Source organism: Ambystoma mexicanum, chromosome 10 (genome assembly GCF_040938575.1).
Source record: "Ambystoma mexicanum isolate Mex_15411 chromosome 10, UKY_AmexF1_1, whole genome shotgun sequence".
Taxonomy (NCBI): Eukaryota; Metazoa; Chordata; class Amphibia; order Caudata; family Ambystomatidae; genus Ambystoma; species Ambystoma mexicanum.
The window spans coordinates 1,366,207,394-1,366,220,183 of NC_090932.1; the positions used below are offsets into that span (position 1 = coordinate 1,366,207,394).

At 40.9% G+C, this 12,790-nt stretch overlaps 1 protein-coding gene across 2 annotated transcripts in view; it reads right to left on the reverse strand.

The window, feature by feature from the left end:
- GRK3 (G protein-coupled receptor kinase 3) overlaps positions 1-12,790 on the reverse strand; it is a 1,763,027-nt gene that overhangs the window by 427,997 nt on the left and 1,322,240 nt on the right. For both annotated transcript variants that reach the window (XM_069619380.1, XM_069619381.1), the window contains exon 9: positions 10,765-10,864. In XM_069619380.1, coding sequence (XP_069475481.1) covers positions 10,765-10,864 — 100 coding nt within the window. The remainder of the gene's footprint in view (positions 1-10,764; positions 10,865-12,790) is intronic.

Genomic DNA, 12,790 nt, shown 5'->3' on the forward strand with positions numbered 1-12,790 from the left:
ATGGCTGTGGAATAGAAGGCACACCAAGAAAATTAGATGTGTTTTACTTGGATAGGATCACCCCTCTGGAATCAGCCATAGAGCAGAAGAAGAAATACACAAATCACTTCCCAAATCTCAGTTTTTTAATAAGTTGCCCCCAAGCCTACCACACCACACTTCTGAATGATTGGATATTATTCTCTCTTCTTACAATCCAATCATTATAAGGGCTTCCTTGAGCACACATTGACTATGGTATTCTATTAGACATGCACCATCTATTCACCAACATTGTTATCTGCTACCAGTAGGTCCAGGAACACGTCTGCCTTCAAGGAAGCCCCCTGTTTGTTTCACTTTCCTCCTCTGGTCTGGTCTCGATCATGGAGATTCAGCACGCATAAACCCAATCTGCATTGAGCAGTGCCTACCTTCGACTACAACCAGAGCATCGCCCATTGTCCCTTTTAGGCAGAATCCTGTGCAGTTCCCTTGGGGAACACTGCAAGAAGATTAAGACTACAGGAGTAAGCAGTAAACCCAATTGGTAGCAGCCTGCACCACCCACATTTACCTGGTAGCTGTGGCTGAGCAGTCAGCCTTCTCTCAAGATGAGTAGGGCAGTATACAGAGGATAAACAATAGGGCTAAAAACACAGTAGAGCAAGCAAACACTGACCAGAGCTTGGATCAAAAGTATATCGTTATTTATTTAAAACACAGTCTAGGAAATACACTAAGCACTATAGATCAAAGCAAGTTCAAACACAATCAGAAAAAGTATACAAACCTCCATTAATAATTATTAGACAAGTCTAGGTCAAAACACCACTATTTGTAAAAACAGATGAAGCGAATAACTTAGATGGCACTCCAATAATTAAGTTAAGGGGAGAGAAAAAAGGCAGGTCATGAAAATAAAACAGTTCCCAACACTTTTCTAAGACCACAGCAAGTTAGTGAAGGCAGAGTCTACAGTAGAGCCAAAGTTCATAGGCCAGGCCCACTTTAAAAGGATGAAAGGCGAAATGTGCCCAAGATCACACAGTTTAAAAAGCACTCATGTCTTTGCAGAAATGTTCAAAGGAGGTTGGTTTGATGTGAAAGATAAAGTTAGAAGGTCTGGGGCCAACCCAGTTGGAAAGCCAAGGATTTAAGGGTGCCTTTAGCAATCCGCAGAAAGGGAGGCCAGGTGGAACACGGTACCTTAAAGAGTGAGGAAGCTCCAGTGGTGGCAGTTGTTCATGGCAGTGGGTGCAGTTCGTGGTTTCGACCAGGGGAAGAGAAGATCTCGTTGAGGAGGAAACTTGGAGTCGTTGCACTGCCCAGGGAAGAGACCAGCCACGGAGTTTGCATTCCTTTGATTCCCGGTCACAGTGGTGAAGCTTGGCTATCCAGCCGCCGGGGTGCTTGGCACTGGCCATTCAACCAAGGGACGTCCTGGAAGGTGAATGGCGAACTGGTTGTCCCCAACAGCTCAAAGGGAGAAGACTCTTACAGCAGAAGATCTTCTCTTGTCGTAGGTAAAGCGGTGAGGTTGTTGCAGCAGGGCTCCACCGCTGGTGTCGTCGTTGCAGATGGCTCAGCTTCTCCCCTCTTCAGATTTCATAGGTCCTGTGGCGACCTCTGAAGTTCCAGTCCCAAAAGCCCTGCTTTTATGCAGAAAAACCCCCATTCAACAGCCTAGCTGTCACTCATACATGCTAAGTTCGAGCCGGGCGGCTCACCACTGCGCCAATCAGAACAGTGTGTGACTTGGGTTGCTAAGGCAACGCAGTCCAGGGTGCCAATTCCCCCACCCACACATCCTGTGGAACCCAGACAGAGTGGCACCAGTTGGAGGGCTTCTGTGGAGAAACCCGCCAAATAGTGGAACAAAGGGCCCGACCTTGGTTGGAGTTACAGAGACTGACACAAACGCCATTTTGGAAAGGAGTTCTGTCGAAAAGACCCAACCGGTGATTTTATATTAAATAAATAAACTGGCGGTATCTTTAACATTGCACCAAAAAGTGGTGCATTTAAAATCAATGGGAAAATCCCACAGGAAACATTACGGTGGAATATTTTGCGTGGTAGCCCCTGCCACCAGCCAGAAACTCAACCAGGGGGGACTGGACAGTGCCCCCCTTGGAAACAGACCCAGGGGCAATCGAATTAACCCCTTCCAGTACTTCCACAATATAATGGTTTGTACTGGTTCCGTTCACAATTTTGGACTAGTAAAGCCAATGGTGACTTTACATGCCCTGGGAGACAGTAGTCAGTCCCAGGGTATGGAGTCTATGTTTGGGGTCACTATGACACCCCTGTGTTACTGCACTAGGGGTGCTGTGTAACACATACACTAAAACAGATGATACCCTATGGAGTAAAAGACACCATAGCCCATAAGCACACAATAAGTCATACCTCAAATCATGCCTAAGACTGGGAGGAAAATAGTCTCAATCTTAGCAGGAGAAAAAAACCAAACCCCAAAAATCCAGCAAAGCTGCTGGGGGACTCACTAGGTTTGGGAAATTAGCCTTATAAGAGAATTCTCCCTAACAGTCCCAACTGTAGTTAGATTGTTGTGTTTGAAAATACAATTAAACAGTCTGAGGCTGTGCCTGTTAGTAAAACCAGGTATCCATTTGAAAGAAAACTTCAGTTATCCAACCTATGATTGCAGATGCCCTCAACTCTGCAGCACGTTGAATTTCCCAGCTCTCTAACCCATTTCTTTAAATCCCAACAGAGCCTCAAACAGCTAATGCACAACAATCACATGGAGCTAAGGCAGGACAAGTTCCAAGATATGCTCATACCAACATAAATGAGACCGTGTTCGTTGCTCAATGCATCACCTGTTGTACCAAGAATATATTCAGATTTCCAGGAAGGTATTGTTCGATTCTGCTCACTTTTTAGTAACTCCAGCTAGATTACATAGCATCTCACTAAGTGAGAACGATGGTGTACCTGTGGTATTGCCTCTATGTACATTTCAAATTCATGTGTATCACCATTTTGCATCCTGCACTTAACGAATCGTCTAAGCTCATCGAGGACGTTGTTCAAAACTCTGAGAATTTCCTCTGCCATTTTTTAGGACCTGATGAACTATTTCTTATTGCTCGCTTCTGATATCACTGAACCTGTGCTCTGTGAGCATGGGTGCCTCATCAGATTATACATTGGGAAAGAAGCAGATCCTCCTGTAGGGACTACAGTCGAATGAAGGTTATTTTGACACTGAGCAGAAAGGAACATGCACGTAAAAGTTGTCAATGCACCCACTAAGACATGTAATCCAGCTCTATTGCTTTTAGTGACAATGTTGTGCCAATGCCTCACTGCTGGTCACCCTTGGAGGGTTGGGCAGAGCATTTGTCAAAGATTTAAGATTAATTCTAATCCGTCCAGCCAGCACCTCTTTGTTTTGCTTTGCCTCCTTTAAGTGACCTGTTCAATCCACCTTTCACCTCTGAGAAAGAATCTATTGGTTGATGGGACTTATCCAAAAGGCCAGGGCAATATAAGGGAATCATATTCGTAAAGAATGACACCGGTGAAACCTTTCATTGTCCCCATTCACATTCCTGGAATCTGCTGAAATGATCAAGCATAGAGCTGGAGATGGCACAACAGGTTAGCAGGTTTTTGCCAAAACAGGAACCTTATTTTGTTATGAAAACCATTAAAGGTTTGCTTTATGGGTGGTGAATAGGAAAATACCCGGATATTGCTTTAATGTCTCTATTTATTACACACACTCTCACATGAATGACACTATTAATTAGTCAGTGTTGGTGACTCAAACTGATTTCCACTCGTACCACTTTGAATTCCTTGCCCATTTTTTAAATGTTTTATTTGAAGCCAGCAGAGAGTTTCCAGAAGGTCCAGTGTGGCCCTGTTCGAGGAAGCAGGATGTATCTAAATAGGGGCATGTTGCAGTGCATTCTGGCGAATGCTCTATCAATTGAGGTAAGCCAGGAAGTCATCCTGTTCACCACCTTTCCACCATTTAGGAGGAAGGACTAAAGTATATTGGAACCATGTCTTATTTGTAGGGGGCTTACACTTCACAGTGACTAGCCAATATTCTAGAGCCACTTATATGGTGTTCTTTGGATTGCATATCCTTCCTGACACTTCGTCATGTCTTGGGGGCATGTGTGCAACTAAGCCTTGAACATGAACAAGCCCTCACCTACCCCTCACATTCCCATTTTGTAAAAACCTGCAGAATGATCATGGGAAGCTATTGGCACGGTTGGATATCCATCAAATCGTTCACATTGGTGGCCTCTCCTGACACCTATCCTTAAAGTCATTGCGTACCTTGTGAAATGGAGCCTATGGAAAAAGTAACTCTTGGAATCCTCACTTGAATTCTTGTCTAGAGTTCTGTTAAATATTCCCCATCAGTTGATGGGGTTCCCCTTCTTGCACGTCTAGAATCCCCTCATCAGCAGCTCCAATCCCTTCTTGCCATGATTAGCAGATGCCACTGCAGGCCATTTGAATGGGCCAGTTTCCCACAAAAGCCAAAAATAGTAAACATACAACTCCCTGTAATGTGTTCTGTAAGTTGTTTTTTTCAATTTTCATGAAATGACACAATGGCATGGCAACGGAATGTCACCAGTTGTGCCTCGGACAGCAGATTCAGCATTGCAGCCGGCCTTATTACATGCATCATTATGTAATAGGATACCAGTGTTATTATCACAGGTCCTACTTTGGGACATTGAGTCTTAAATTGGCAAAGCAGTGCTTCAAGTGGTTCCTACAACAAAGACCAGTAACATGGCTGATGCGTCTTGGCTGCTCTGTAATGGTGATAGCCCCAATCAATGAATTGGAGGTTTAGAGTGGAAAGTTTTGTTCACTTTAAGATGTCTGCAAACTTTAGTTTCATGACACTCTTTCAATTAATCAAAGATGGCATTTGGCTTCATTGAAGGACCAGGAAGATTTACACATTTCTTTACCCAATTCTCAGACCTGCTTCTTCCAAAATTCCACAGAAAATTGTCATTTTTTGGTATAAGTAATCAGGGGATAAAAATTGTAGAGCAAACTGAACTGAATCTGAATTCCAGGAACTCCTCTCAATCTAATTCCCAAGGATTCATCAGTCCTCAAACATTGAGTCGTATGGGAAACACTGCAATAGGCTTCACTACTCATGCTCTCCTTCTGGAATGTTAATGTTACTTGCAATAATTATCTTGTAAAAGTGGCAATAATTCTTTGAACAATGTCACTGTGATAAAAATAGGTAACTCTCTCATAAGTACAATGTATGCCAGCCTATCCACCAAACCAAGAGAGACTATGGGTGTCATTACAACTTTGGTGGTCAAGAAATAAGGGTGCCGGTGGCACAGTACCAGGACCCTTTCCGGACTGCCACAGTACAACTCTGTGGACAGGGGCCATTACGCCTGGCAGGTCTAACCTGCCGGGTGCAATGGAAACTGCCTGCAGAGTTTTCACAGAAGCACTTGCACCACTATCTACTGTGCCGGTGCTTCCATCTCCCCATTCCCATGGAGTCCTATGGGTCTTCATGGGAATGGGGAACAACATTTTCTGGCGCCTGACTTCCCGATCCGCCTGCACTTGTAATGTCCCGGTGGCACCGGGAAGTGTACTTGGTATCTGAGACCCTGTGATGAGGGATCCACACACCTGCTCAAATAGTCTGGAGAAATTGGGTCTTCGGTGTATTAATCGTAGAGTATGCACAGACATTCCAAGGAAACGGACTTTCAAAAGCACACATGTTTGTATGTTCTCAAAATAAAAAAAAAATATTTAAAATTAAAATTAAAAAAAAGAAAGCACACATCGGTCATCAACGATTGACTACATATGTACCCATGTTTGTAAATGGCCCTTACTTAAAGAATTGTATGTTGCAATCAACAGTCAGGGGGAGCATAGATCCTCTATTTTCTTACCCTATCTTACAAGAATGGAACCTGAACCCAGTAGTAGAAGTTTGAAACGGGAAAATGCAGCCATGAGCTGTCATCTTATCCAAACCAACCTTAAACAACTGGATTCTATACTCGAGTCCTATATCATGTCCAACTTTTATCTGCAATTTCAGAGGCTTGTTTGGTGAAGATTAAGCCCGGCCCAGTTAAGACTACAAAGGGCTGGTCCGGCGTGGAATGCAACATAGCAAAACAGAATTTGCTCTCCACCCTCAATAATAATCCCATCAAGAAATCTTAAATTGTAGCAGCTCAGACTGCCTATACAATATAATTTTCTAAACAGAAAATAGAATTGGATAAGCTTGCTTTCTAAGAATGTATCAACACTTCGGGCAATAAAAATTACAAACAATTCTGGGAGATGGTGAATAAGAGTTCCAGGTGTAAGCAGGGTGCTACTTGTAATGAAATCACTGTTGAGGATAATCAGTGGATCTACAATTTTTCCTCTTTAAGCAATGAAAAACAGGCTGTAATTTCTGAACCTTTTGTTTTCGTCATTCCTTCAAACTCATGTTAAACACAAAGGTTATGTCCCAGGCATAATATATTTGATATTATCTATCAAGAAGTGGTTGCAGCAATTCAAGCACAGGCTTTACGTCGAAGCCCTGGCCACAATGGTATCCCTGCAGACTTTTTTAAAAGCTTGATTGATATTTGGGCACCTGAATTGACAATCAGTTTCAAGGCAAATGTTGATGAAACTTAGCTTCCCTACTACATGGAAACAAGCAATTATCTTTCCAATTTTTAAGAAAGGTCAGAGAGACTGTTTACAGGCCCATTTCCCTTCTTGATGCCCAATTAAAGATTTTCGGGTGTACCAGCTGGATTATATTGGAGCAATGGGCCTTGGATCAGAATGTTTTCAGTGGCATCTAGCTTGGTTTTCACAGTGAACTTCAGACCCAAGAACAAGTTTGTAACCTATACCTCATAGTGGTGTAATCTAACTATGTTAAGTGGGAACTGATACACTTGGCCTTCATGGACTTGAGCACCACATTTGATAAGTTGAACCATGCTAAATTATGTCAGGTGCTCAGGTCCATGAACTGTCCGGAGCAACTGGTCCAGATTGTGGCAGAACTACATGCAGGGACCAGTGCATGTAGAAAAACTGGTGACCATGGCAAATGTGCATCCTTCATCCCAGTGATCTCCGGGGTACACCAGCGCTGCATCCTGGTTCTTGCTTATATTAATGGGCTTCTGGACAAACTACTTATTATTATTATTATTATTATTTTATTTGTATTTTTTATAATTATTATTATTATTATTATTATTACTAGTAGAAGGGTAGATGTCCCAAAAATCTTCAATGTATTCTTTCCTACCCTAATTTATGCTGATGATACAGATACTAACAATTGCAAAATGCTGTAGGTAAAGGAGTTTGACTACTTGGGGTGCTATTCACATCAGACTTTAACGGAACCACCCTTATATCTAGGCAGGTGGGAAAAATGGCTCAGGCTGTCAGGGGTGTATTCATATTTCATATTTACGAAGCAATGAAAACAGCAGACCATACCTATTGCTTTAGCACTCTATAAAGTAAAGCCGGTAGACATCAGTGAATACGGCTTAACTGTCTCGGGATTCTCAACCACATCAAGCCTACAAATAATTGAAAATACTTTCATTGAAGACCTTTCACACCTTCCACAGTCTGCTCCACATTTTGCAGCACTTAAAGAAATTAGTATTAGTTACCTAGAGGATGAACTTTTTAGGGAACCAATTATCTTATGATTGCGTTCATGGAACAACCCCAAGTCTAGTCCTACTCACTTTATCATCCGTGCTTGCTTTGATAAAACAGGCCCGAATGCCATTGATTGCCTTCTCAACATAGAGTCAGTCCATCTACAGACTAACACACATAACCTACTTGCTAACCCTACAACTTTTAGCAACATAGGTTACAGGATTATCAAATTCCTTCTCTCTAGTTCAATGGCCGGAGACAGAGATGAAAGGGAAAAGCTTAAGTATTCTGACCTCAATCATCTGTCACTGTACTCTTGTGAAATCAAACTTTATTTAATGTGGTCCAATCAGGCAAAAAACAGATATTGAATAACCAGGGCTTGCTTTAATAAACTGCTTTTGAGGGCAGTGAGTGCAACACTGGTTAATATGGACAGATTGACAAAATGCAAGTCCCGTGGTGATGCTCTAGAGACCGCACTGTACTCTGTCAAATTTGTCCGGCCAACACAGACTTAACAAATAAGACCTTGCTTCCTACATTACGTACCTCTGGCATATGCAATTGCACTCATGCTTTACTCTATTTACTAATAGCAGAGATGCCTTATGTCGGTTGCACTTTGAATTATTTTTTGTAACAAGCCCTACAGATGAGGAATAATGTTCATTCATCTATTAGTCTGGAACATGAGTAGTGCAATATGCATCGCCGTGGGATGTTGAATTACATTGCTGATTCTCTTTTTGTTTATCTTTTCATTTTAAGATACTCTGAATTGGTGTTCTTTTTCTTTGATTTGGAAGCTGTAAAGGGGAATTGTGCACTGGTGTGTGCAGTCCAAGGTGTTGATGATGTTTTATATTTTTCTGGCATTTCTCAATTTTGCGGACTCCTTGTGCGTCACTGTTTGTGTTATAATGTATTCATGCTGTTTTATACTTTTATGACATTTTCCATTATATCAAAAGAAAGTTCTGATGATGATGATGTAAGCATGGTGGGTAGCCTACCAAGAGCAGATGGCCTTGCATGCAGAGTATTTGGCTTAGTTATTGGGGCGTTTCCTCTTAATCCACCTCATTGACGCCCATTCACATGGAATCATTAACAAGGCACTTTACCGTAGGGGTGCAATGGTTCATGCATGATTTTGTGACATCCTCATAAATGACCAATTCAAAATGTGGGACTAGTTAATTCAGGAACTGTGGCTGCAAACAACAAGGGGATTCATATGTAGAACACCTCCACTTTACTCTGACTATGAGTCTTCAAGAAAGAAGCTTATTGGACTGATCGCAGTGCTTAATATGATCTGTACATGTAACAAAGCTATGGCTGTCCATTTATCTTCTCCCATCGTAGGAGTAATTTCTCCCATAGGGAGGTATATTATTTCCGCCTTCATTTGGATGTTGCAAACAAAATATCCAGGACATTTCTGCATTACCATTGCCCACCAGTATGAGTGTCAGAGGGCAATAAGGGGTTTGACCATAGCTCTTAAAGTGCTTTAGGCCTGTCTGTAGACATTACAGATTTACATGGATTTTTCAGATTGAATGCTACGCAGGTGTTGTCACTCACACATTGCATGTCTCTAAGTGTTTGGTTTAGTGATTTGCTAATATGCTTGGAGTCAATCATTACCGTATGTGAACTTTGGTTGAGGGAAGACTGTTCTTGAGGGTTAGTGGTTAGCTATTTTATAGAAACAAGATACTTAGGATTATGGTGAAATGTGAACTGTCAGGTACATGGTAGTAAGGGGGAAACACCAACCTTGCCTTTGGCATGTGTCTATTTCAAAGGGCTACAGGATTAGGAGGCAGGATTAATGGTTCAGGAGTGTAAAGTGTGCCTGTTTCTGAGAGTGGAAGCATCTGAATGGTTTAATGAAGTTTTGAGGGATGCTGATTTTCTAATGGTTGAAGCTTTGTTAAGGGTGAAGGGCTATTGTCCGAAGGTCTGAGAAACCCTACTGACTTTCATATTTTCTGGTTGCTTGAGGACAGATGGTGTAGTTCATTGGGAACCAAGTGTTTTGTCTGATTGAGTTAGATTTTGAGTTGTTGTTAATTTGCATGGTTCATTTTGTTCTTGCTTGTGGGCTGGACATCCTTTTCCTATTTGTATTTCTTGTTAGGCTACTGATGAAAATGTGTTGGACATCAGTCACAAAATAAGCTTACATTGCGTCCTGGAAGAAGTAAATGTAGTGGAGACAGAATTGCTGGTGGGTTAGTGTTGACTTTGGATCAGTGCTGAGTTTATTGAAAGTAAATGTGTTAGAGAAAGGAACCATTACATTCTTTCTTGGCATTTGTCAGTGGATCACAAACTCTTTGTTGCTCATCATTTTTATGTAGTCCTGTGACCTCTTTTTTTCGTGTTCTTGTCGCGCCCTGATGCTTGCGAGCTTCGGCGCATTATAAATAAATAAATAAATAAATAAATAAATAAATAAATAAAATCAGGTCTAGAATATGATTTAATGTATGCGATCAGTTAGTCTGATGCTGGATGTATATGTTAATGATGAGTATATTGGCAAAGACATTGATTCTGCTGATAATTGGTTTACCTTAGTATAAGTTATACAGAGGAAGCATTTCGGAGTTATAAAAGACAATGAGGTAGACTAGAATGTCTTGCAGTCAATGGAATTTGTGAAAAAGGACCCATGTTTCCCACATTGTAAAGCATGGTGGACACATCATTGTTTCACTGTTGATTAAGCATGTGAATGTTACTGGTTCAAAAGATGACAGGTGGATTTATAAGGTGATAGGAGGTCATAGAAAATTACGATGTTATAGCTGTCAAAAAATCACATTTTTTTCAGAATGGTAAAGGCTAAACAAACTCATTTTGGCGGTGTTAGGAAGTTTAACAAAGTGCTATTGAGAGTTTGGGTAATTGACCTTGTTGAAGTGTTTTGTAGCACTTCTTAGCATTTACATATCATCTGTTTAATGCACAATACAGGGTGATACATAACCAATTGTTTGAAAACATAATAACATAATATAGACAGTAGAACAGAGTTGTCATACTCACACCAGTGCTGACAAGAGAGAGCATAATCCTCTCATTTAAGGCTAATGTTTCTCCTTGCTTCATCTTGATCCTCTTTTTATCTAAACATTTCATAGCATACCTGAAAAAAGAACAGTTTTGAACACAATATTGCAAATTAATGTTTTTGTAAATAATGTTGTTAATTTAGATTGCTTAGTCACAGTTGTTAAAAATCAAGTGGATGGACTTGTGCTTGTGTGCATGTTTGAATAGAGAGATTGAGAGAGCTGTGAAAGAATTCTAAATGTCAGAGTTCAGCATAAACAACAGAGCTTCCTGAGGCATGCTGTCACTAAGCAATTTCCTCCTCATAAATGAGAAACCTTCATAATTATTTCACACAATTGCTAACATTATGATATGTTTCCAATTGCTGGAACAGGGATTATGCAGAGTTTGTTTTCATCAAAATATGTGCATAACTCTAAACTAATTGCAGGATATTCTAACAAAAAGAGGGGGAGCTATTTTTAAATAGATTTCACTTAGTATGCCGAAAATAAATCCCTCAAGAAAATAAATTCCTGGAATGTTTTGGTCAGCAAAATGAATGGCAAAATATTTTTAACCAAATTTCTTCAGTTTCCAAATACTTTGATAGACACAATCTGCAAAATAAACTTTGCACGCAGAGTTCCTTAGCACTTTTATTAGAAATATTACTATTTTGTTTTAATTTCCACAATTTGGCAAAACTGGCAAAGTCAATGCACTATTGGCGAAAAGCTAAATTGGGAAAAGATATAGGGCCTGTTTCCAAACCATTTTTCAATGAGCACACCCTACTGAAAAAAACTTTTTAAACCAGACCCATATTGTTTTACCAACATTTCTTCGTGAAAGAGTAAACACAATATTGGGTAGGGCACCACCCTCAGGAAAACCTTGTAATTCCTGATTCTGAGTGTAAGGGAACACAGGGGAGAGTTTCAAGGGAGATTAGAAGGACACTTGTTACTGGACAAACAGCGCCAGCTCTTTTATTTGTTTTCTTCCATCTGTCCTCACCTCCAAACTTTGGCTTTAGCACATTGCAGGATCACGATCCTTTAAACATTCTCTGTGGCTGTAACCACTGAAGGATTACCAGCTCCAGATTTCCACCCACTTGCATACACCTTTATTCACCCCCAGTTACTGATTCCAGCTAAGTTCAGGCACATGCAATTTTAAGAAGCCTCTGGGACTATTTCTACTTTGATGGGATTAGCACACTTTCACCTGAGATATGACTTTCTTTCCTGTGCTCTCTTGCAATTTTTCTTTCGTTGAGGGATATGAAAATGAGCCTCTGGGAAGCCAGCATGGTTATTAACATTCTGTGAGGATATAATTATGACAATCTGCTGTGTGATTGGCCTCCCAGAATTCCTCTCAATTGTACACACCTATATTCACCTTATACCACTGATTAGTGAAAGATCGGTGAACCTCTGAAAAGAAGCTTTGGATCTTTAAAATATAAAGAAAACCTTTGGCTGTGACCTCCTGTGCTCACATTCTGCCCTGACCTCAGCTAGAGATGGTGGCTTAAATCCTAAAAATGATATTGGGATCTTGATTAGATTATTGTCGACATGCACACATGAGGCCTGGGCAAAGACTGGCCCAGGATGCAGGCCTGCCTGAACGCATGGTCTCTAAGAGATGGTGGGATTAGCAAGAACTACTGTCTAAATACCTGTAAGGACCTGAAACCAGATGGAGAAATTGTTGCAGGCACCAAGAATCACATGCTTGCTGGAGACAACTGAGCACACATATATGATCAAAGGAATAGCTCTCAGGATTCTCAGCCATATATGCTTTACTTGGTGTTTATGATTTGAGGCAGTTCCAGTAACCAGTGTGCCCTGTTTTCTGAAAGCCCTCGATCAAGACTACAATTCCATTTCAAAAGCTTTTTGATTAGGTATTGAAAGTGTATCCTATGAATGAAAGGATTTTAAACAACCATGATATGTGGATGGAACGGAAGAAGTATGTAGATGATACGGGTGAAATA